General features: G+C 40.7%; 1 protein-coding gene across 1 annotated transcript in view; it reads left to right on the top strand.

Annotated features, from left to right (window-relative positions):
• Positions 1-358: 358 nt before the first annotated feature.
• Positions 359-25,968, top strand: part of GTF3C1 (general transcription factor IIIC subunit 1) — a gene marked incomplete at both ends in the record, with an annotated part of 38,162 nt that continues 12,552 nt past the window's right edge. The window contains 25 exons of the mRNA XM_079542974.1: positions 359-579; positions 657-866; positions 1,248-1,424; positions 3,236-3,379; positions 3,744-3,840; positions 4,476-4,599; positions 7,860-8,015; positions 8,749-8,864; positions 10,258-10,582; positions 12,211-12,422; positions 13,184-13,320; positions 13,935-14,088; positions 14,506-14,609; positions 15,878-16,062; positions 16,296-16,559; positions 17,427-17,572; positions 17,993-18,090; positions 19,032-19,128; positions 19,847-20,024; positions 20,794-20,923; positions 21,495-21,630; positions 22,387-22,468; positions 23,022-23,207; positions 24,880-25,037; positions 25,173-25,315. Coding sequence (XP_079399100.1) covers positions 359-579; positions 657-866; positions 1,248-1,424; positions 3,236-3,379; positions 3,744-3,840; positions 4,476-4,599; positions 7,860-8,015; positions 8,749-8,864; positions 10,258-10,582; positions 12,211-12,422; positions 13,184-13,320; positions 13,935-14,088; positions 14,506-14,609; positions 15,878-16,062; positions 16,296-16,559; positions 17,427-17,572; positions 17,993-18,090; positions 19,032-19,128; positions 19,847-20,024; positions 20,794-20,923; positions 21,495-21,630; positions 22,387-22,468; positions 23,022-23,207; positions 24,880-25,037; positions 25,173-25,315 — 3,980 coding nt within the window. The remainder of the gene's footprint in view (positions 580-656; positions 867-1,247; positions 1,425-3,235; positions 3,380-3,743; positions 3,841-4,475; positions 4,600-7,859; positions 8,016-8,748; positions 8,865-10,257; positions 10,583-12,210; positions 12,423-13,183; positions 13,321-13,934; positions 14,089-14,505; positions 14,610-15,877; positions 16,063-16,295; positions 16,560-17,426; positions 17,573-17,992; positions 18,091-19,031; positions 19,129-19,846; positions 20,025-20,793; positions 20,924-21,494; positions 21,631-22,386; positions 22,469-23,021; positions 23,208-24,879; positions 25,038-25,172; positions 25,316-25,968) is intronic.

The following is a 25,968-nucleotide window of genomic DNA, read 5'->3' as shown; positions in this document are numbered from 1 at the left end:
TCCAGTGTACTGAGAAGTTTAAACTTGTGGCTAAAACGTTTACTTCCTTATGAAAAAACTGAAACTTCGTACTTCGGCTCTTACCAATCGCACCGTACCTCTGTTACAACACCACACCCTCGCCTCCACCGAGGCAGCGCAACGTCGGAGCTGGGCAGCGGAACAGGGCCCGAGCCCGGGCCCAGTCGCCCACGTACTGGATTTGGGCCCCACCGCGCCCAGAGCCCGCGTAACGGGCAACGCCAGGCCAGGCCGCGCTGCCACCGACCTGTTTCTGCGTTGCCTTGGTTACCGTCGCAGAAAGCGACGTCACTTCCGGCGCGCCTCTACGCGGTGCCGGAAGTGAGCGGCGCGGAGCATGGAGGCGCTGTGGGCGCTGCTGGACGAAGTGGCTTTGGAGGGTTTGGATGGCATCACTCTGGGAGCGCTATGGCAGCGCCTGGCCGCCCGCACACCGCCCTTCCCGCTGCCTCTGGAGCCCGCCACCAGACAGCTGCTGTGGGCCGCGCTCAGCTCCCAGCCCGACCTCCGCTTTTACCTGCTACCGCGGGCGCGGCCGCCGCTCCGCCTGCACGACCGGTGAGCGAACCCGCCCCGCTCCCCTCCCCGCAGCCCCCCGGAGCTGCCCGGTGACATGCTGGCCGCTCTCGTTGTAGGTATGAGGAGATCGACCTCGAGACGGGGATACTGGAAACCAAGAGGGATCCCCTGCCGTTGGATGACATCTACCCTGTCCACATGATTTTGGATGATAAAGATGGCCTGCAGGGTTCCTGCCAGTTCTTTAAAGAGAGAGTGGACATCACCGATCAGATAAGGAGGAAGGACTTGCAGCCTTGCTGTACCTACACAGAAGCTGTTGAAAAGTGAGTGAAATCCCAACACCTGGCATTAAAGAATATTTAACTTAATTTTTAAACCGTGATCTTTTAACTTTGTTTTTGAAAAATTCTATGAAGAATGTGATCTTGGGGGGAATGCAACTTATCTCTCTGTTTTTATGGATTTAAGTAATATGAGGAATACGAGGAAGAAGTTTGTTACTGTGAGGGTGACAGAGCACTGGAACTGCACAGAAAGGTGGGCAGTCTCCTTCTGTGGAGATACCCAACCCTACCTGGACTTTTTCCTGTGTAGCCTACTGTAGGGAAACTGCTTTGACAGGGAGTTGGGCTTGATAACAACCTCAGGTCCTTTACAACCTTTATCATTCTGTAATAATCTTTTGTTTCTTTTTCTTCTGTTAGATGGGGAGACAAGCTGGTCATCGTGGCTTCCCAGGACCAACGCTACAGAGCCCTGATAGGCTGGGAAGGGGATCCTGACTTAAAGCTTCCCGACTTCTCCTACTGCATCTTGGAGCGCCTGGGGCGTGCCAGGTGGCAAGGAGAGCTCCAGAGAGACCTTCACAGTGGGGCTTTCAAGTAATTTTATATTTTGCTCTATAAGTTAAATTAAATTGAGTGAATTTCTACTGATAGCTTAGAAAATTTTGTATTCCTGTGTATTGTTTAAGCCCTTATCTGTACTGGTAGCACCTTATCCTTACTAGTGGGAGTGTTTGATTCTTGGGGCCTCTTTTCTAATTTTGATCACAAGAATGAAAGTGAGGCCCTGGAATGGGACAAAGAAGGACAACGGAGCTGCGAGGTGTCTGGAGCTCAAGTCTTATGGAGAGCAGCTGAGGGAATGAGATTGTTCCATCTGGAGAAGAGCAGGTACAGGGAAGACCTGATTGCTTTCTCCAGTTCCCTGAAAGGAGGTTGTAGTGAAGTGGAGGGAGGCCTGTTCTCCCAAGTAACAGCAATAGGATAAGAGATGATGCCTTAAGCTGTCCCAGGTGAGGTTCAGGTTGGATATTAGGAAAAAAAAATTCTCAGAAGGAGTGGTGGAACGTTGACATAGGCTGCCTAGGGAAGTGGTGGCACTGAGGGACATGGTTAGCAGGCATGGCTAATCCTGGATTAGCTCTGGGCAGCGTGGTCTGTTGGTTGGAAACACTGCACATAGCAGGGGGTTGAAACTGGATGATCATTGTGGTCCTTTTCAACCCAGGCCATTCTATAGGGAAAACTGTGTCCATGGAAGGATGGGTTGGGGTTGAACTTGGTGGTCTTAGTTGTCTATTCCAACCTTAATGATTCTTTGATTCTAAGTACTGGTCTCTTCCTTGAGTTTGTTATACTTCCTGATACTCTCTCATGGAATCAGAGATTCTCTGTTGGGTCAGTAGACAGAGCTTGAAGGATTCCAATTCTCAGAGCACTGAAGACAATGTAGAGAACAGGAAAAATTAAGCTCCTAATAAAGCCTGATGCTTCTGCAACAGAAAAGAATTTAAGGAAAAAGCCAAAATCATCAGTCAGCAACCCAGCTTCTTTGCTTCAGTGACAGAATAGCTAGATGATACTGTAAGTTCTCTGTAGGGAAGATTAGAGATTGAGAGGTCATTCCCTTCTGTGAGTTGGGTATCTACAAACAGGGATCAAATCATGGCTGAGCGTTCCATCTGACACCAAGAATGTGTTTTTCATGTATTGCATATGTTTTTCATATATTGTATTCCAAAGCTTGTTTTTTTTGCATATAGTTCAGAGGAGGGTGATAACAGTCATCTTTCTGCAGTGTTTTGTAAAGTGCTATGTTGTGCTGTGTTTTGCTTGTAATTTTACAAATACTGTGCATACAGAGGTAAGTCATTTCCCTCTTCTTGCTCTGGCACAATTGTAGGTCATGATGCATTAAGCTGTATGTTTAAAGTTCTTTTTTCTTTTTTTTTTTAAACTTTAACTCCTAATTAAGAGCTATTCTAAAAAGCTTGGTCGTAGGTGGCTTCTTTATTATGACTTAGAATTTACAACAATGCGTTCAGTTCGCTTTCCTCAGGCACTGCATATTATTCTCCTACAATTCTCATCTATAATTCTGAAATAATAACAACAAAATGAACCTGAATCCCCAAGTGGTCTCCTATTGTATGGCCACTCTTTTTCCTGGTCACTGAATAAAGCAAAAGCTTTTAGAGAAAGTGATATAAAACACTTTGTACAGTAAATCAATTTCACACGTTAAATTTTGTTACTTCCTAATTTTGTGATTGCTGCATTGAAAATTAGCACAACAGACATCACTAAGACTGTGGGTCTAATCTAATTAATGGCATTGGAATACTGGATAATTAGAATTCATTTGCAAATTTCTTTTGCTCCTAGATAACTTGCATTCTTTTCTTTAGAGTGGATGCTGGAAAAATTCATTATCACCGAAGAGTATTGGACAGAAATGGTCTCATAACAATGCAGTCTCATGTGATAAGACTTCCAAGTGGAGCTCAGCAGCACTCAATTCTTCTGCTTCTGACTCGCTTTCATGTTGATAGGTATGTGCCACTGACAGGTTTAAAGCACGTCCTGGGTAGGCTGTCACCTTTTACTACAGTGAATGTTTGTGCTGTGGTCATCAAATCACCATAGTTCCCCACTCTCAACTATTCCCATTTTCTTTATTAACTCCTCTTGAAGATGCTGGACTTCCCTTTGAACTGTGAAAAATGGTATTCTTGGTGCCTGTCACTTGCCTTTCTCTCATTATAGCTCTAATCCACCTGTTAATTTTAAGTGTTCTCACTTAAAAATAAGTGAAGAACACTTCAGTGTACCTTCTCTAATAGTTAACACTTCAGAATGTTGTAACTTCTGCTTATAGTGTTGTACGTAACATGTCTATTTTCTTTTCTGGGTTAGGAGGAGTAAATACGATATTCTGATGGAGAAGCTCTCCAGTATGCTAAGTGCTCGTCCAAACCAGATAGAAACATTAGGAAACTTGAGGGAAGAATTGGTGAGATTTCATTATTCTTTTTCTAATTCTCTCTCATATAGAACATAGGTGACTCGTATCAAAGGCAGTCTGTTTTTAAATTGCATACTATTTTGTGGTAAGATACCAAAAAGTAGGATCTTAGATGTCATTGAATTAAAAATCCTTTTATTGCTACTGTATTGCTCTAAATCAAGTTTCTGTCATTGCTTGCTGTAAGGAAGAATTTCTATTCTGTCAGCAACAGAGTTTTGCCACAGTAACAGACTGTTTGTATATACAGTCAGTGAATGTAGTTGTGCAGTTCTTTAGAGTTGATTGCTTCTACTTGAGCGTAAGGCAGGAAGGACTGAGCAGAGTGCAGAATCCTCTCAAGCTCTGCCTTGCATACACACTAATAGGCTTTTAACACCCTTTCTTGCTATCCTAACACAAAGCATTGTTTCAAAACAGACAATATGATGAATGTCTTGGATACTAATCACCAAGAGTATAGAGGCTGGTGATGGCAAAGGCTATAAAATTAGAGAAATCCTTAGTCTTGTTGGTTTGTTTTTGTTTTGTTTTCATTGTGAAGATCAACAGGTATTTCTGTGGAATTCCTGAAATTCAGAGTTCTGTCCTGCATTGCTTTTTATCATTTCTTTTTGCATTAGGGTCTCTGTGAGAGAACTTTCAAACGTCTCTATCAATATATGATGAATGCTGGCCTAGCCAAGGTAATATCCATCCCACTGCAAGAAATACAACCCAACGGAGGGCCTTACAAGACAAAGAAAGGTAACTGAACTATATTTTGCTTTCCTGTGGTATAATTATATCGATACCTATCTCTGTAGAGGGTTCAAACCTTTAATTTAAGTACATTTAAGTACTTAATCGCAAAGAAAGTTTCTCAGATGAGCGCGTTAAGAAATGCAGTGAACTGCTTTGAGAGCAGGAGGAATGGAATAGTTGGAATACAAAACCAAACAACACAAATGAAACAACCCTTCTGACTAGAGAGGTGTAATGACAGAGAGACCAGCACAATGGGTAGATATTAGAAATAAAGGGAAAGGATTGCTCACCTTTCTCCAAGGATCTAGGTTCACAGAGAAAACAACACAGAAAGAGGTCTTTTTCATAGTGGCAGTCACCTTTAAATGAAGTTGAAAAGAGGTGCAGCCAGGCTCTACCCTTTCCAGTCTCACAGTTGAATTATCTTCACCTGTGCTCCCAGGGCTGACCAGGTTTTTTCTCCAGGTGCTCTATCAGCAGTTCAGGCTGTGACGTGGCAGTTCCCATCCAGGAGTGACCATAAAGGAAGAGGGATAAGAATCAACAAAAAAATGTGACAACACTGAGAGGACAAATGTGTCAATTACATGGAAGTGGATTTAGGCTCTTTATAAGGAAAATTCCTGCAACTCTTTGAAGTCTGGATAAAGGAATGTTCTGTGAAGGGAAACTAAGTTATAAACAAAGAAGAAGCAATAGTCAAAAGCAGATGCCACATCTAGCAAAGGTCAGAGAGAAATCTCCCATATTGCATTGAATAAATAAGAAAATGCTTGAGGGAGCTCTGGTAGGGTCAGCTTTGGCCTGAAAAGATCAGTTGTCACAAAATATAAAGGTCCATCTTCATGGTGGAAGAATATCACAGATTTTATATATCAGAAATCAAGTAGGTTTCAGGAACACAGTGGATACTCAAAAGATGCTCAATAAGATACATGGAAAAATTGTCATCATACTTTGGCCAAATATATATTGTACTTAATGTATTTCTGGTTTAAGGAAGCATCTCAGCATAGATGGATTGTATGACCTTTTACTTTTGGTTATACAGTTTCATCATAGAGTCATAGAATGGCCTGGGTTGCAAAGGAGCACAATGCTCATCCAATTCCAACCCCATGCTGTGTGCAGGTCGCCAACCAGCAGCCCAGGCTGCCCAGAGCCACATCCAGCCTGGCCTTGAATGCCTGCAGGGATGGGGCATCCACAGCCTCCTTGGGCAACCTGTTCCAGTGCCTCACCACCCTCTGATTGAAAAACTTCCTCCTCATATCTCACCTAAACCACCTAAGCAGCCGTTTCCCCCCCTATTTATACACTCCCTTCAAGTATTGGAAGGCCACAATGAGGTCTCCCCAGAGCCTTCACTTTGTATTGCCACTGTAAAAAAAAATAATAGATTCTTTCTGACACTCTCTTGGAGTGCATTGTACCATGTTGTATTTGCGTATATGCTCTTGTATTAAATTGTGTCAGCAATGCTCTAATGAGCTCAGTACATCTGCAAAGAAAAGTTGGCAGACCAGAAACTACTATAAAGAGATAGACTTTATAATTGTTAATTAAACATCTGACTTCCAGAGTATTTATTTAAAGGAAAGAAGATACATATCCATTTATACATGTGGCAGCACACAAGGCAGAAGACATTTTGTGTTGTTACAGATTGGTACAACAGCAGCTGCGTTTACTTCTTAACATTTCACCATGAAAAATGCCACCTGGTGAATCTTTAACTTGAATGATAATTCCATCTTACGGATGTGAAAGCTGAAAATCCACAAAAATGCCTTAAAAAACACTAGATATTAAAGTAGGATTAATTAATAATACCTGATTTTTGTAAGAGTTCAAGATACTTTAATCTGTGGAGATATACAGGAAAGCAGATAGAAATGAAGCCATAGCATCTGCTATGGGAAGCATGTTATCAAGCAGCAGGAGCTAAAGTAAAAGAAAAAAATGTGGGTTTTTTTCTTGTTGTTTTTGTTTTCAAGTGGAAATTAATGGACTGTAGAAACAGGATGAGATAGCAGTGCCTACAGCCCTACCAAAATGTCAGAGCTTTATTTCCATCTTAAGCTATATCTAGCAGGGGAGGAATTCAGATGAGGAAAAAGAATGGGATCAGTGGGATCATCTGGCCTGGAGTTCAGTCACATGTTTAAGTTACTGTGGATTAACTTGGTGTCAGCTAGGCTTCAGTAAGTCATCATATATAAGCATAAAACAGAATTCATTCATTGTAAGCTCAATAATTTCAGCTAAAGCTTTTCACTCTGCATTTATAACAGCTGGACTCTGCCAGCAGAGTCAAGATGGTTGTAGATATTCCCACCCACTGCTGCAGGATGAACTGGCTGCTTCTGCCATAGCTACTGAAGCACTGCACCTGATCAGCTGGCATTGCACAGTGACACAGTTCTAGTTTACCTTAAACATTGATCTCTTGAATGCTTCAGCAGCAGCTAAGTGACTCTGGTGGATCATCTTTGTATCAGGGAACTGCTGACACTGTGCTGAAGTCATGTCCCCACTTTTGTGATATCCTAAAAGGATAAGCAGATGAAGAGTTACCTAAACATGTTAACTGAATCGTATATTTGTCTTCTGGCTCATGGCAGCAGTGTGTCCTGTCCTCAAATACCACAACCTGAGGTTTTATGTCTGTTTTCATTGTGTGTATTCATAGTACATCGTGTTTATTCTTTTCATAGCGATGTTGGAACTGTACAAAACAGCTGTACATTTTAGTTATGCTCTAAGATCCTGATGGGGAAGTAGGACTGTTCTTACTGTTCTGTTTGATCCTTTTCTTCAGTATGCTGGGTGTTTGGTAAATAACTTCCTTCTGTACTGCATGCATATTTGTCATTATGTAGTTTGCATCTATAGAAGGCAAAAACGTGATAGGAATCTGTAGGGAGGGAGGGAAGAAGAGGACTTGCACTTGGTGAGGGATCTCGCAGTCAGATCTATATTCTGAAGATGTCATTCTGTGGCTCAGTACATCCAGAAACACACTGCACTGATTTGGTTTTACCATTCAAAGTTTTCCCATTATTGCAGTGCTCTTCACTGCTCTCACAAGTCACTGCACCAGGGAGTCCAAAAGTTACCATAGCCACGAATGTTTGGAGCACGTCAGGAATGCTTCTAGTCAGTGTTTTGACAGGTTCATATATAGGGAAAAGCTGTTGCAAACATTTTCCTAGTAATAAGCAGTTGTCTTTGGTCTTTTCTTCCCCACGTGCCCACAGGTACTGATGTCATGGTCCGTTGCCTTAAGTTACTAAAAGAATTTCGGAAGAAAATGGAAGATTATCATGATGATGACGATGAAGAGATCACAAAAGTTGTTCAGCCTGTGGATATTGTTTGTGAAAGGGATATGCTCACCCAGGCTTATGAGCTAAGTAGGTGATGGAGTGGAATGTTTGTGTGTGCAGTACAGTTTATCTGTTACTTTTACAAGGACTAACAGAACTGTTCCCTTGATTTGCTTAATTCTGGAGTGCAAAAGGGTTCTTAACTTCATATTAAGCTAAATTACAGTATTGTGTGCTAAGGCTCTTAAAGTATCACAGAGAAGACATGCTGAAGATTTTTCCCACTGCCTTCATACTCCTTATAGAGTATGAAGAAAGAAAGATGTTGTTTTGTTTGTTTTTTCTTTAATTTGATGTTTGATGCTTTCTGTGCATCAACGTGCTTATTTTTTGTATGGAAAAGAACTTTATGTTCTGATCAGACTGGAGCTGTAGGCTTCCTGTAGGTGGTGGGGCAGTCATATCATCTCTTTGTATCTCAGTTGTCTGTGTATCAGAGAAAAAATATTTTCCTCCTACATTGCTCTTGCTTTTAATGTGAAACTGATTTTGAATCTCCTTCTACTGGGATGCTGCATTGCATTTTATGACAATGTTTGCCTGTATTTTGTGCATGCCTCTGAAAATTACATAGTTGCTAGCAGTGACTGTTAAGGATTATGTTCTGATGTTTGTTTCAAGATCAGGTAGCTTTTAAGATGAGTTTGCCTTAGTAATAGTTAGGGAGAACAAATGTGAGCGTATATACGGATGTATGCGTATGCAATTGGGCCAGGAATCTCTGAGAGGTATTTTCTGTTTTTTCTTTTGTCTGAAACAGTTGAAAGTAGAGGAACCAAAGGTATTTCTCAGGCAGAACTTCGTCTGGCTATGAATGTGGGGAAGCTGGAATCAAGGATGCTCTGTCGTCTTCTGGAGAGGTACAAAGTTGTCAAAGTAAGGTTAAGATAAAATAATTTCAATACTTATTGAAACTGAAAATTTAACTGTGGTCACCGTGGTGAAATGTTACAGCATATTACATCTCAAACAATAGAAACAGCCAGGATTTAAGAACTGGCATGGAAATAATTCTGGTAAGATTGAGAAGATCCTGACTTCAGTTCAGGAAAAGATACAAGCAGAAGTGTTCAAAAAGCGTTCAGTTGAAATTTGAACTGAAGGAGGAAGTAGGAAATGCATCTTGCATCCTGTTTGCTGTCTATACTGAGAGCACGTTCTGGTGATCTACACTAATGGATGGGATTGTACCAGATGCAGCTTCACAGTACTCCAAAGTTCCCAGCACCATGGGGCAGATATAGCCTCCAAAAAGTGGCAAGGCAGACGAATGGGCCTCGACCACTAAAGCACACTTACTGTAATCCCTGGTAACCTACTGATATTTGGGAACCTGTATTTTCTGGAATACGTTTTGGAGGTGAGCATAAATGTCTCACTCTAAATAGCCATTTTGGTTCATTTCTGACTATGAGGCAACTTCTGTTTTGCAAGATTGGCTGCTTTCCTGGTCTGTACTGTAGGATTTTGTCAGAGATCCTCTATACATTTAAAGTCATCAGTCTACTTACATATTAAAACAGCATTAATTCTGTTAAAAAAATCTGAACAAAACATACCCTTCCTCTATATATAGAGACTGTGGTAATTAAACTCCTTATTTCCAAATATTTCAATATTTTCTCATTTAATCAGGGCTATGACTTACAGATGAACAAATTCCTGCATGCAAACACCCACTCCTTTCCACAAAGGGAGGATAATTGCCGTCTTCCTTCAGCAGAGAATTGTTTGCTAAGATCTTGTCATTTACTAAGGAGTTCTGTAGAATAAGAGACAAATGAACAATGTAAATCATAGGAATGTGTAAGCACACTTTCTAAACAAACTGCAGAGAAATATTCCCTCACTGATGGCTCATTTGGGTTTCCAGATGCTTTAAAGTACCTGGTGTGGTACAATAGCAGCAGATCTACCTAAAAATGATTCATTCTATCAACTTCTACATTGCAGAATGACTTTCTGAAAAGATTTCTGTGCTAACTACGTAAAATTTATTCTCCCCTAGAATTTTGTGTGTCCCATATATTTTAGACATTTCATTCTAATACACAGAATATAAATGTGTTTTTCAAACAGTGTTTCTTCTCTTTTCTATATGCTAAGGTTAGTCAACGTTTTTGTTATTTAGAAAAAAAAAGTACTAAAAATGACATGTTTTTATATGAAGGGAGAGCAGCTAGAAGAAATTTCCACTACCAATGCTGGAGAAGAGACTGCAGAAATGGAGAAGTAAGGTAGTGAAATAACATTCCAACTTTTTTCATAGGGTTTTATGGAAGATGAAGGTCGGCAAAGGACAACCAAGTATATTTCATACATTTTTGCAGAGGAGAGCGATTTGAACCGTCAGTTTGAGAGAGAGAAGGCGAGGAGTGAGCAGTTAGCTACAGTTACTTTGGCTCTAGTGCCAGAAGATTCCCCACCGCTGGAAGATGCTTTCCCTGGAGAAGAAGACACTTTGGTCTCAGAGTCTGAGAACGAAGAGGAAGTGAAGTATGGCAAGAAGAGAGGAAAAGGTCAGAAGGCCAATTCAGCTTCTCTGTTGAAATCAAGCTCCCAAGATGCTGTTCATCAGTCGCCACCAGCTAAAGGTAGGTTGTGATTTTGAGTTTTGCAAAGGGCCCTGCATTTTTCTTAAGGATCATTCTATTAAAAAATAATAAAAAAAAAAGCTATTAGCTTCCGTTAAGGTTTTTGGCCATATATTTATTTGAGTATTTCTGTGCTTTTTTGCAGTTTTTTTTCCCCCTCAAACTGATGATATTTTATAATACTATTGTTGTGGTGATCTCTGGAGATTCTCAGAGTTGAAATGTCCTCTGCTGTCTGTGTGACAACATTTCAGGTTATCACCAATCACTGGGAAAATAAAACTGCTTCTCCTTATCCTTGTATATTTCTCCCTGCAATGAAATGAGCTCAAGGTCCTCACTCTTTGGATACTCAGTTATTTTTCAGCTGGTGTAAGAGCTGAAATGATTCTGAAGAGGGTCAGACAAATTTCCAAATGGCTACGAGAAAGCCACACAGTTTTGTATCCTAAGACTGAGCACACTGCAGAGATCATGCTTGCTAGCAGCCAGGTTGGCTTAGGCTGCTCACAGAAGCATTAACCTTGGGTAAATTTTATATTTGCCTTGGATGTTCCCTGATGAGCTGACAAGGCTTCTGTCACGGAATCTGTTTTTCAAAGTACCTGATGCTAACTCAGCCTCTGCCCATCAGAGAACCATCTTGGTGGAGCTTTAGCTTTTGAAGTCTCTGAAGACTTCAGAAGGGATTTAAACAGATTTCGCGTTTCTTGAAACGTTTCATTTCTTCCTCAGAAGAAATGACTCTCATTAAAATGTATCATTTCTTTCCATTGGATGTGCAGCTATCTTAGGTGCAGAAAAAAGAACAGAAGCTGACAGACCAGCAAATTAACTTCCTTTTTTAGTTAAACATTTAAAAAGAATATTTCCCCTTTAGCAATGTTTTGTTTGTTTTTTAGTTGAATAAGTATGGAATTGAGTTATAGAGTGAATAAGTATGGAATTGAGTTATAGAGTCTGCATCAGTATGTAAACTAATGTATTTGATACAGCCTTCCAGTAATATGACTATACGTGGGCTAATACTGATTTCTTGTCTGAGATCTTATCTTGGGATGATTTGATCCACAACCTTACTCACCTAAGCTTATTCTAAAAAGAAAATGTCTTCCTAAGCTAATTGCTTCATCTTTTTCTTGAGTTATTTGGAATATCCTAATGCGAAACTGCCAGCCTTTTAGGGTCATGTTTTAAAGAGGATGTGGTGGCTTATTTTACCTCTTTGCATGTTCCTGGAGCAATACTAAATCTGCTCTGGGGCCAGAGAGGTCCCCTCAGGTTTCTGGCAGAACTTGAGCATCTCTGTGACTCTTCTTTCTTCAGACAGTGCTTTCTGGATAAGCTGATCTGGCCCCTTGTGGCCTCCCCTATGTGGAGAGAATTATTTGAAGACCACACTTTCAGAGTTCACTTTTTAAAAAAAAAAGAAACAACTTTTGTACAGCTTTGTACACTGAGTTGCAGTCATTCACAGTCAAACCACAGCTTTCAGCAGAGTAGAATAGCATATGAAAAATGTTGCAGAATGTTTAAGTACAGTTACCCATGTGAATGGGGAAGGCCTTTTATAGAGAGCTGAACATTTAGAGGAAACTGACAGCATAACAAGACTGCTTTTAAACCAGGCTCGAAGCCAGCAGCTGTGAAGTCCATAGGGAAGAAGCTGCCTTCCCCTCCAATTCTTGAAGAACCTGATGAAGTCCCAGACAACTTTTCAGGGGAGAGTTCTGCTCTGGAAACTGTAAAGCAGGAGTCCAGTCTTTCTACTTGTCCTCCTATCACTGATGAAGATGGAGATGTGGCTGTGATTGAGGAGGTCAGACTTGAAGATCCTAAGGTAAGATCACAGGTCTTAATGTTCTCCTTTTAGTATGGCTGTCTAAGCAAAGTCCTGCATGTTCACACGACTACCAGCTATAGGTTATTTTTAATTAGTTTATAGGATTTCTTCTATGGATCCTGAGATCTTATTATCTTTTAAAATTTCGTTTTAAAGCATATTTGTATCTTCCTTGCATTATAGTTAATTATGAAAGAAAACTACTCAGCAGATAGGGAGATGTCTAAAATACCATTCTGGGTTAGTTCCATGGGTTTCTACAGATTCCCCATTTGACTTAATGTGTCTTATTGCCTAATGTCTGCTGGTGCACACAGGTAGCACAGATTATCTGGTTTGTCTCCTCTAAAGGAGGAACACATGGGCTTCAGCATAGATGCTGTACAGCCTTACAGCTGAGCAAGAGCATGAGACAAGAAACCTTTTTGAGGGACAGGATATGTTGGCTTTGACTCAATACTATGTCAGTGCAATTACCAGCTCTCTAGGCTGGTAAACTTTCAAATTAGCTTGGCTCAGAATAGGCAGACAAAGTGAATCTAAGTGCATGGAAATCTTATTTGCTGCTTTAGCTCCATACTTGTGAAGGGGAAATAAAAGATAATCCCCCAACTGACTTTTTGAAAATAAATCCAATCTCAAATAAATCCATCAAAACCCGAATGGCTGAGATGCTACTATATGATGAAACAACATTAGACTAAGGACATTTAATAGCTTACGTGAAATATTTTTGTGCCCATGCTGTGCACTAGAAGATGTGTGACCAGAAGAAGGAAAAGCGTTCCAGGGCTGCAGCAGCTGAGCGATCTCGTGAAACATACAGGCTGCTGAAGCGCCGAAATCTCATCGTGGAAGCTGTGCGAAACCTGCGGCTGATTGAAAGCTTGTTCACGTGAGCGATGGAGAGCAGCGTGCTTGGGGCCTGCTGGGCTGTGGTAGCACAAACAGTCCCGTGTGCCTTTTCTCTTGTTGGCTTTTTGGCTCCCTAATAGTGAAATGTACAATAAGGGTGCAGACACTGCAGCGGGGAAGGTTAGAATTAAACCGAACCTTAAAAATTAGGCAGCTGTTTAGAAGCAATAATAGTGCTTTGCAGATCATTAAACAAGCAAAATTTTAAATGCTGTATGTCACATAAATAGAACAGGAATCTGTATTGAGATCGATTGGAACTATTCTAGAGATTAACAGTTTTTTCTCCTTTCATAGTATGCCAGTGCCTGGGCTCACATAAGAACAGCATTGTCATAAGAATCATAGAATGGCCTGGGTTGAGAAGGACCACAATGATCATCTTATTTCAACCCCCCTGCTATGTGCAGGGTTGCCAACCACCAGACCAGGCTGCCCAGAGCCACATCCAGCCTGGCATAGAATAGCATTGTTCATCTAAAAGGATAAGCCTAATAACAGAGAAAATACAGATTAAGGCTGAGTTCTAGCAAACTGCCTAGGCAGTTTGTAGTATTTCTCAGCTTAAAGTGCTGCGTTTTTTGTATCTTGTAGGCTTCAGAAAATGGTCATGGATCAAGAGAAGCAAGAAGGTGTCTCCACTAAATGCTGTAAGAAATCCATCATCCGATTGGTACAGAAGCTTTCACAAGAAGGACTCCTCCGAATCTATCGTACCACAGTCATTCAGGATGGCATTAGTAAAAAGGTGACTGCTTAAATCCTGGTGACAGAAGCAGCTTTTCTCATAACTTTTTTATTTTCCATTTTGGGCCTTTTTGTCTAATATACAAGGAGAACTTTACTTTTTGTAGAAGAACCAAGAAGTGAGCTGCCCTTTTGGGCAGCTTAGTCCCGAACTAAGCTATTGTGAAAACCAGATTATTGGTTACTTTCAGTTATTGTACTGCAGTGAATCATGATGAGTCCCTAGATCAGTGTCCCTGCATTTCCCTTCTGAGTGCTTCTGTTGCTTCTCTCCCTGCACTGTCAGGTTACAGCACAATTATATTTAATCTCATTTTGACAACAAAGAGTATATGAGAAACTTTAAGCAAGCTTCTGAGTTGAAACATAGAAAAGCTAACAACATAAATAACCCTTACTTGTTTTCTTCTTTGAACAGGTAGAGTTCGTTGTTCATCCTTCAGTGAGTCCTAGTGACCCACTTGTAAGAAGTGCCATTGAGCAGGTGCGTTTCCGGATCTCCAATTCCAGCACAGCAAGCAGGCAAGTTTCATTGATGGTTTGTGTGGTTTTAGGAGAAACTGGTGCTTCCAAAAACATAAAGAGGGAATAAATACAAATTAAGCAAAAGAACTATTAGCTTTCTCTTTAATAATAGAGAAATGAAAGCACAGAGACGAAGCAAGGTGCTGAATATCACCCAAAGACAAAGGCAAGAAGAGGAACTAAACACTAATCTCTTGTCTTAGCTTCCAAGTTCTTGGCTTCTCCATTCTCATTTTGCTTACATTTTAGAGAGACTTGTTTGGCATGCTATCATGCACAGAATTTTGCCCTTCGCAGAGGACGGGGCTTTCCTATGGGCAACACTAAGCTTCCTAACTGTATGGTTAATAGTGGATTTGGGACCTAAGTTAGGCCTATAATCTTGGTGCAGTATTTAGAGGAAACTTAGAGCTTGCTGCAACAACAGACAGAGAAATATGGGAAACGTAGAGATCAGTGAGGAAGAAATTCCCACTCTGTTTCATTTGGGATTTAGGCAGAGAGTATAAAATATTCATGACTTTGGACACAAAGCATAAAAGAAGGAATATGACTCTAATGCTATGATGTGATGGAAAACAGCAGTAGTGGCAGAGTATAGGCTGCTACAAATGAGAATAAGTCCAAATACAGAATATACCCATAGATGCAGAAACAAAAGAAGAAAATTACCTTTGCAAGGCCTCAGGTATGCAGAGATCTCCAGTGAGAGACCAGCACCTCCACTGCCAACCCTTAAATGAGGGCTGGGAAGGCGTGGATCCTGGCTCCAGCCCTTCTGATCAATCAGAGCACTCAATGCACCTGAGCTCCCTTGGCCCTGCCTTCCCACCAGGTGCTCAATCACTGCTTCAAGCCATGACTTAGCATTTCCACTCCAACTGGGTAGCCTCATAAGGAGGCTAATTCTCTAAATCGATATTCCAGTCCATTATTTAGGATCTGTCGATGCATTCTCAAATGAAAATCACCTTTACCTTTTGTCTGAAAAGATTAAAATAAAAAAAGAAATTTCATATCAAGAGAGCAGAGTATTGTGCATGTTAAATTACACCACCCAGTTTATCTTTTCAAATAAGCACATAAAGGGACCTCTTTTTCTATCAAAGTGCTCTTATCCAGTGTAAGTGTTCAAGACCTTCCTTTTGTAAAGAAACTTGCATTTCTTTTAACTACCACCTGCAGTGATGCCATCTCTCTCCAACTGAAGCAGACAATCATATCTTACCTAAGTTTTAACAAAGTGCTGTATGGTTTTAATGCAGGGTTAAAGTTCCCCAGACACCATCATCCCAGGACCACGGTGAGGAAGAAAACCTGGGGCAAGAGGCATTTCCTGAGTCAGGAGATGCACAAGAGAGCTTATGCAAAGATGAAAACAATAGTCGTGCAGAGAAAACTGATGAAAAAATGGGCATAACACAACTAAAGAACTATCACCCTGTTACAGGTACAGCAAACTTTGTTTGCTCTCATCTTTCATTTTTCTATTTGTTATTAATCCAATTCAGATGTTGGGCTCTCCTACGATAGAAGTGGTTGGGTTTTTTCTTTCTCTTGTAGAGATGCCTTTGATTTCCCCCATTGCCTTCCAGTTTTCCTCACATCAGTTTTGCAGGGGTAGCTATTTCTCCTGTTTTAATTCACTTTTTAATTCTTCTGGTACTTGATCTTTCCTCCCAGTTCCAGGACTCGGGCGTTTTCTTGGCTTTCTTCCCAAAATGCCCCGTTTAAGAATAGTCCACATGTTCCTCTGGTACTTAATTTATGGACATCCTTTAAATGGAACAGACCGAAAAAGAAATGGTGATGGTAAGAAAAAAGGCAGCAAACAAAGGCCGAGTGTGAATGAAGCCCAGGCAGATGGAATCGTACAAATCATGAAGACTGGGACAAATCCTGAAATTGCTGCACAGGACTCAGAAGTAGAATTGTCTAATCAAACAGGTAAGAAGTGGCCTACCTTGTGGCTTTGTCAAGGTTCAGTGTAGTATTTCCATAAGCATTTGGCAATATGATTTCAGTGGCAACACATGAAGGTAGGAACACAATTGCTTGGGAAAAGTACTGAGAGAGATTAATGACTTGTTCTCAAGTTGAAAAGGATATCATCAAAGAGCAAGAGCTCTACTTTATTTCTTAATGACTTACATAACAAAATAAAATAGGCTTAAATTATGGATGACAACAAGCTGGAAGGTTTGCTATTTCTAACTTCCAGGTTTTGAATTCCAAATTGTCTTAATTTGGAGAAATGGTTTAGATTTTGTTTTATTAGGTCCACACTGAGGCCACAGTTGCATAATTTGTGCTTATACTAATGTACAGTATGTTGCCACCTTTTGTTTCTCATATAAAAAGAAATTGTCATACAGTATGCATGCCTTCTAAAGGGAAAACAGGTATTGGAGTTGGTTGATAAACTGTTCTTCATACTACTAGAGAAGAATAAGAATTGGATGGGATATTTAGGTTTTTAATATAATTACAGGATAGTTAAGCATTGGAACAGATTATATTGGGAATTTATTGTACTAGCAGCTTTCAGGCATCCTCTAAAGTGTCTGTAAGCAAAGAAACAAGAGCAGACTTACTGTTAATAGGCTTAAATATGCTTTTCAAGAGTCCTTCCCAACACTGAAAAATATAAAAGTCCACTTCAAAAAAGGATGAAAAAAATCCATGAAGTTGGGAATTTTCAGATAACTAAACAATGAACTGCCAAAAGATTTCTACCAATAAAATTTCCAGTTCCAATTCCAGTAAGAATTGTGTTCATGCTATCTGAATCTAAGCCAGTTGTCTCGTTCCCAGTGTATGTGGATGACACGTCATGGATGCGCTACGTCCCTCCTCTGCCAGTTCACAGAGAGTTTGGATTTGGATGGGCTCTTGTCAGTGACATTCTTCTCTGCTTGCCTCTCTCACTCTTTGTTCAGATAGTGCAAGTGAGCTACAAGGTACAGTGCTTTATTGTTTTGTTCTTTCGTAATTGGTTTAATTTCAAGTCTGACAATTCAGCTGTTCCTATGAGCAGTAACAGGTATTGTCTTGGCTGTTTAACAAAACTAGGAAGTGGAAAGTAGAGATTTTAATTCTTGATAGTCTCTTTTCCAAAAAAGCTAGCTGTTCAAACAGCTGTGTGAGAAATACGTATAGCTGTGTAACACTGCACATTCTGAAACTTGTATTTTACAGAGAGCTTTCTGTGACCTGAATCTCCCATCTGACAGACTCGCATGGATCACGTTTAACCATTTCACAAAAGCAGTAACCTTTGTGTAAACAATATTTGAATCAACAGCTCTGATGATATCAAAGCTTGATACTTTAAAATGCAATTATATTTCGTATTTTGATTAACTAACAAATAATTTTAGGTTGATGGTCTGGAAGACTTTTTAAATGATCCAGTAAAAAAGCACACACTGATCAGATTTCTGCCAAGGTCAGTCCGACAGCAGCTTCTCTACAAAAGGTGAGCAGGGGAGTCAAAGAAAATGCCTCTAGGGAGGAAACAAGTGGTTGACAGTTTTCTCAGTTATTTCCTGTTTGTGTCAAAGAGAACTTTGTTACCCAAGACAAGGATCATCAATCTTCTAAGGGTAGCGTGCCAAACTATTTTTCTCTCCCAAATGGAAGGTAATAAGAAACTAATAAATGGCATTCATGCATGCTGTCAGGCAGTGTTTGAGAACTGGGAGGCACTGTCCTTCATAACTCATCAGCAGGATGTTATTTCTGTTCAAAACACACTCCTCACTGCTATGAAATTCAGAATTTAATAGAGTCTAAACGATGCTGTCCTTCATAAATCTTTTAAAAGGTGCCACATTACTTAGCTCATGCCTCTCGTAGGTAGCATTCAGTTTCTGCTCATGTGCTCTGACTGGCATGTCTGCCATTGTTTGCCATTCCTCATCTAGAAGGTTCAGAAATAGAGGTGAGGTTGCAGATGTAAAGGGGAAGCAGCATTAAAGGAAACTCATTTAGGTACATGGAATTAATAGCGCTGTTAGTTTCAATGCATATTTGTTAACACAAAATCAGAATCACACAGAACCATTAAGGTTGGAAACATCAGTTTCCTGAGGAAATCATGGCCAAAGGCATGGATTTGGATGGTGGGAGACTTGTGCAGTGTTTCCAAATCTGCAGGCATGTCACCTGGGAGTGAATAGTATTGGATAGTATCAACTTGTCTTCAGCTAAGGCCTGTAACTGTAACCTTTCTGCTTTCCAAGTTTTCTGTGAACTGACAACTCGGAGAAAATACGGCTTCAGAAACTCTAAAACCTGGTGTTTCAGAAAAGCAGCTGCTCTCCTGAAACTTGAGGTTGCTGTCTGGAAATTGCATGTTTTCTGGTATCATTTCTGTCTTCATGAATGCTAATTGCAATGCTTCTAATGTTGCTGCAGGAGGTACATCTTTTCAGTGGTAGAAAACCTCCAACGGTTGTGCTATATGGGGCTGATACAGTTCGGCCCAACAGAGAAGTTTCAAGAGAAAGATCAGGTAATCTTCTGAAAATTTAACCATTAATGATATTGGCTCAATGGAACGAGATTTGGGGGATTGTAGATACCTACTGACGTTTCAGACATACATGCAGACCTTCAGTTCAGCGTATTTTAGGTTGCTTTTTCTCTGGCTGTTTTGACTTTCTTTGGAAAGATACTGTTCAGATGTATAATGCTGAAAGTTGCAGTAAATAATGGCTTGGCAGTTTGCAGACTGGCAGCATTTTATGAGAAATGAGCGTGCCACATTCTTGTTCATTAAGGTGTTGGATGCCTAACACACAGAATAAAGTCCTTTATCATAATAAAATGACATTCGTGAGCATCCTTTTTGTAAATAAAGAGCACATGCAAAGGCAGAGGCAGTCCCTATGTACATTTTATAAGATAGATAAATACGCCTCCAAATGAGATGTTGTAGGAAGTAGTCACTCTCTGTGGAAACCTGGAATAGTCCCATGCACAAGGGGGAAAAGAAATCATTCTAAGACTGCAAGAGAAATTCCTGGATCATTAGTACAGGAGGTTTGGAAATAGAATGCAATACAGTGGACGTTGGTGTCTTTAAACAGTATTGGAGTATTGGCTCAAAACAGCAAAGGCTGAGATAATTCTGGTTCATTCCTAATTCCTATACTGTATTAAAAGCTGTGTTCTGTAAGTTATGCTATTTCATTGATCTCCATCTGCCTGAAACACACTGTATTTACCAGGTGTTTGTGTATATGAAGAGAAACGCTGTGATTGTTGATACCACAATCTGTGACCCCCACTATAACTTGGCTCAGAGCAGCCGCCCGTTTGAGAGACGTTTGTATGTCCTCAACACCATGCAGGACGTGGAGAACTTTTGGTTTGATCTGCAGTGTGTCTGCCTTAACACACCATTGGGTATGATATTACTGTACCTTCTTACCACCTTTGCTGTTTATTCTGTTTATACCACGATTGCTCTATTTTTCCTTAAACTTAATGCAGGCTCTGTTTTGTAACTGCCAGTGTTTTGCTCTCATGGCTGCTCCCCTGCTGCACCAAAAAAAGCTGGAACTTGGAGTTCTGTCCTTTTAACTCTGTGAAAGTTGAGAACTACAAACTCTACACTTAATATTTTCAGAGCAACGTTAGAGGAAAAATTATTGCAGTTATATTAGAAGTAACAAATGTGATAACAGCCCTGTTAGATTTCAGTCCAGCTGTAAAAAGAAAAAACCCTTTTTGAAAACAGTAGCCATAATCCTCCACTAGTTCAAACAGAATTTTCTCTTGATTATAAATGTGTTGCTAAACCTTCAAGCAAACAGCCTGAGTGAGCTGGGAAGCAAAGGGAGTTTTACACCTTGCTTTTTCAGTTTGTTTTCGTGTTTGGTCCTTTTTCAATAGGACATACAGCTACAGCAGGTGTAACATAAACATAATGGAGGGATGAGATTGTGCTCCTGCTGACACTGAGTTAGTTTAGTGCTTTGTACTCAGAGTTAGCACCACGGGGTGCTAACCATGGACTGCAAGGAGGTGGCAGGTGTTACTGAGAAGCAGTTCAGACATGAGTGCAGTTTGGGCCATCAGTCAGAGCAGTACTTTGCCATAGCAGAGCGGATTAAAGTTAGATTGAAGCCTAACTCCTCATCCTGATAGTCCAAACCATTTGTGTGTTGTGTAGGAGTTGTCCGCTGCCCTCGGTCAAAGAGAAGCAATCCTCAGGAGGAGGAGGCTGCACTAGCAATGGAGCAGCAGTCAGCAGTGGATAAGCACAATCTGGAACGGAAATGTGCAATGTTGGAATACACCACGTATGTCTGCTTCATGCTTGTGTCACTGATTACCATTTGATGGATAAGTTCCTTGTTTTTACGTTACCAGCCCACTTTTCAGCATGTTACATGGTAACAAATCTCTTGCAATGGGATATCTGGGTTTTGACTGGAAGTAGCTGCAACACCACATTTTGGATCTGATGAATGGCGTAATGTTTTCATGAACAAAAAGCTTGACTGAATCCATATTTTCATAGCAGCCTTTTGTGTCCTGAGAGAGTTTCTCATCTGAGCAGGTGCTATCAGTATTTCTGTGCTAAGAATGATAACAATTACGTCTGATGTGACCATTGGAACTTAGTTAACTATAATGAAAGTGATTCAAGTATCGTTTTTAAACATTAAATATCAGGCATGAATGCTTAATGGAAAAGCCTTGCTGTTACTCTACTTCTGGAAGAGAGTTAAAAGAGGGAGGTAGCTTTTTGTCCCCTTCTTTCCCAACCAGAGGGAAGGTAAGAGGTGAGCTCTGCACACACATGACTTGGGGAATGCTTTCTCAGCTGCTTTTACCAAATAATCACTGTTTTGTTACTCTGTCTCTTAGAGGCAGCCGAGAAGTGGTTGATGATGGAACTATCCCTGGGGATGGGCTAGGAGCTGCAGGTCTGGATTCCAGCTTTTACGGGCATTTAAAACGCAATTGGATCTGGACAAGCTACATCATCAATAAAACTAAGAAGGTACCACCTCACACTTCAGTGATTGTTGCAGATTTTTGTTCACTTAAGGAGTGAGACACTGATTGCAAAATGTTACATTCTGGGCCACGAGCACACATTGCCAGTTTACGTCATGTTTTCATCCACCAGTGCTCCCAGGTCCCCTGTAGGATTGTTTTCAGTCCATAATAAAAAAAATACTGGAAAGCCCAGCCCATACAAATGGCCATCACAGCTCTGGCTAATGTCCTATCTCTGATGGCTGCCAGTAAAAGTTTGGTTGGAAAGGATGTAGGAGGAAGGGATATCTATAGTGTGATCTCCCTAAATTGATGTTCTGAGCAGACAGTGCTGGAATACTGCAAGTGGGGCTTGAGGCCTTTCTGATTTCATGGACTTTTCATCCAGCATTAGCTTGTGCAACTGATTTTTGGACATGTTTAGATCTTCAGTATCCACAACTTCATGTAGTGAAAAGTTTCAAAGACCTACTGCATGCCACTACTTCCTCGTAAAGACTTTAAGCTCCCTAATAATTATAGCAAGTGATTTACTGAAATTCAAACCTTCATAATCAAGTGGTCATCTTAGAATAAAACTAGAGCCATTCAAACATGTGGTAGTAAGAAGACAAATGAATTCTTCATCGTAGCCATAGATCTTTCTGTGGTTTATCCTGAAAACTTACTTATACTGCTCGAAGGAATTATCTATGGTGATGATAACACTGCTGCACTCCTTTTGCATATCAACTTTTTAAAAGATGTATTGTTGTAGGAAAATACAGTTTCTGAGAACAGACTGACAGTAAGACTCCAAACCTTCCTGACCAAACACCCTCTTCCACTCAGTACTGGAGGTAAGGTGGTGATGCTGGTGGGGCTGTAATGTACTGACTTAGTGACTTGTCACACTCCATATCAATTGCATGGGTTATTTCCATCTCTTTGCAGTAACCTAGGTTGCTCCTGGGGCATTATAATCAATAAGAAAATAATTTCCTTTTCTGTTACTGAATATCAGGAACAGTATTTTTTTGTCTTTTGTAATGTGCAGTTTGCAGATCGTCCGGAGGGACTCAAAAAGGAAACGTACTGTTAAAATTGCGTAGCTTCATATCTAAGTTGAGTAGGAAAAAATGCTTCAGGTTGAATATAAAAGCTCAGTTCAGTTCCCTTGTGCTTTTTCATTGTACTGGAGACTTAATTACTTGATAATTCCATACTTAAGTGGGATTTTATTCTATGTAAGGTGCTGAGAAGTAGCCTGAAATACCATGTTGAATGAAAAGGGCACGTTGGAAAGAGCTTCTGTCTTTAAAAACAGAGAAACTGGCACTTGCTTTTTATACCTTAGTGTTGGAGAATGTAATTGCTATAAACATTCATTACCTCAATCACGTGTCATCTTAGGTAATAAAATTAACATTTTGGGAGAACCAAAGGTAGGACCTGAGTCTGTTGTCCAGAAAAAGGAATGTATTGAAATAAGTCAGGAAGCTACGCAGGATCGAAACAAACGAGTGAGAGGCGGAAAGAACCAGAAGAGGAAGAGGCTTAAGAAAGATACAGGAAGGACAACAAAGAAGAAGAAGAAAGGTAAGTAACCAGCACATACCACCAAGAGGAGGCATTCTTTTTGATGCCTCTGCTTAAGTGGTTTCCTTTAGTAAAGGTGAGGTGACAGTGTGCAAAATGGAAATTTACAAGCCAGCTCTCGGGTTTGCCACTTGTAGAGAAAAGGTCCAGAAGCTTGCTTGAGCTGTTGACAAGTGTGTGAATCGTGATTGTGCTCCTATAAATGCTAAAGAAATTCTAATTGTGCCTCAGGCAGATGAACTTATTGCAATTTAATAACATGTCAGACAGCTGGCTTAGAGCATCGTACCATTAAGAATCTTCAGGTAATCTGTTTGCTACCTACAGGCTTGTTTTCTCATTTCTGGACAAGGTATTAATGCATTCACTTCCTCGACTGTTGCTGTGTAGTTCTTCCTGATCTGAGTTTTCATTCTTACAGTCTCAACTTTGGAATTGTTCCTAGCCCTATAATCCTCATCGTCCTCGTAGGAATTCACATCCAGACAGATAAACATCATTTAATCCATTGCATGTCTGTGCATACCTAGACTGCTCCTTGTTTCAGAGGTTGTATCTCACAATAAGCTACCCTGATACAATCAGTTTTTCACTTTTGAATGACAGAACCAAGGCTGACAAAGCAGTACAAAAGGAAAAAAAACAAAACAAAGATTGTAGTTAAGAAAATTTCTTCCTATCAGACATTCCATCTTACTTTAATCTTAATGAGGTTGAGATAAATAAAAAAAAAAAAAAGACAGCAACAGTAGAGAAAGCTCTTATCATCTGAATTGGCTGGGATGTCAGAGGGAAATTCTTTACAGAGAGAGTGGTGAGGTGCTGGAACAGCTGCCCAGAGAGGCTGTGGATGCCCCGTCCGTCCCTGGAGGTGTTCAGGGCCAGGTTGGATGGGGCCCTGGGCAGCCTGGGCTGGTATTGAATGGGGAGGTTGGTGGCCCTGCATGTGGCAGGGGGTTGGAGATTCATGATCCTTGAGGTCCCTTGAACCCTGGCCATTCTGTGATTCTATGATTCAAGCTATTGGTGAGAACTGAAAGCCTAGCTGTTGCTTTTCCATTCTCATCCTTGTCATAATGAGCACCTTTTCCTCCTACAACTTGAAAATTCGTACTGTATTGTGCTTATAGTGACAAGAACCATTGTTTTCACCTTTTTTACTCCTCAGATACCTTTTGAAGGCAAGTTATTCTATTTCCTACTCTGAAGCAGCACCTAGTCCTAAGAAAAATTCAGTGTAAATTAAAACAAAATGAGATCTGGGGAAAGAAAATTGCTCTGCTCAAAGCACCTGCTTGTTGTACAAGTTGTACATTATAACCATTTACCATGCGTATACCAGTCAAGTTCCGTGGAACTCCTTAGCCCATTTATCCCAAGATTGAAGCTGATTTTCAAAGCAGTGAGGGCATGTTTAGCCCAGTAATTCTTTAGTTTTGGCTTCTGTCCTTGGAGCTGCACATAGCCTTTATATTGAAGGCATTCAAGGCTAGGCTGGATGTGGCTCAGGGCAGCCTGGACTAGTGGTTGGCAGCCCTACCCACAGCAGGGGGCTGCAACTAGATGGTCTTTAAAGTCCTTTTCAACACAAGCCATTCTGTGATTGCCCGTGGTAGAAGTTTGAATTCACTGAAATATGCAGTGCTGAGTTATCTTTTTCTTGATTTGTTAGAAGAAAAACCTGTAGAAAAAAGCAAAAGGCTGCGCTACCACGATGAAGCTGACCAGAGTGCCCTGCAGAGAATGACACGTCTGCGGGTCACCTGGACTGTGCAGGAAGACGTCCTACTCATGCTGTGCCGAATTGCCAGTCATGTGCTAAATGCAAAGGTATTCACCAGCACCTCTGTTGTATGTCTGTATACTGAACACATTTCTTTGGTGCTTGGAAACCTTCTGGTTCACAGCCATCACTTGTGTCCATAAAAGCTGAAGTTTAACTCTCAGTGTTTTCGTTCTTTGTAGGTAAAAGGGCCCTTTGTTCCATGGCAAGTAGTTCGGGATATCATGCATGCCAGTTTTGAGGAGTCCCTCGATAAAACTTCCCACTCTGTTGGAAGAAGGGCTCGTTACATTGTCAGAAATCCCCAGACCTATCTTAACTACAAGTAAGGAGGTTTCTGTCTACATTCTCAGTATAAGCTAAATTCTCCTGAAATTAAGGGCCACATTCCCCCCATATCTATGTCTTGTTTCATGGGAATATAAACTCCTAATGTTCTGCATGCAGAGTGCTATCAAACCTGTCCTTTCACTGGGAAGGGTTTATCAAAGGCATAAAGAACAGTACAGGAAATAGCATGTGGCTGTAAATGAATCTATCGTGCAACTGCATCTCCAGAGTCCTGCACACCTCTCATCTCAGCTGGTGCTCTACTTACTATTCCCTCTCCCATAACTTCCAAGAACGATGCCATAAAATTGAAAAATCAGAGCTAAGTGAAAGGCACAATCAGATAGAAATGGATTATATAAAAAGATTGGCTGAATGAACTTATTCGTGTGGCTGAAAAAGAGAACTAAGGGGAGATATTAAAGAGCCATCAAATAATGTAATATATTTGTGCTATTAAGGGGAGGGGGAACAATTACTTAACCAACATAAGAACTGGGTCCTCCACATAAAAACCACGGCCAGCAGTTTCCAAGCTGTGGTGGTTTTCAATGCAACACAGCTGAGTTTAGAACTCCTTGACACAAGTGTCAGGGTGTTACTCTGTGCACCACCTCTTCATCCATCTTTCCATTTGTGTCCCGTTGG

Source organism: Tetrao urogallus (genome assembly GCF_951394365.1).
Source record: "Tetrao urogallus genome assembly, chromosome: 15".
Classification (NCBI taxonomy): domain Eukaryota; kingdom Metazoa; phylum Chordata; class Aves; order Galliformes; family Phasianidae; genus Tetrao; species Tetrao urogallus.
The sequence above is the reverse complement of the archived record's forward strand: the minus strand, read 5'-3'. Positions and strand labels throughout refer to the sequence as shown.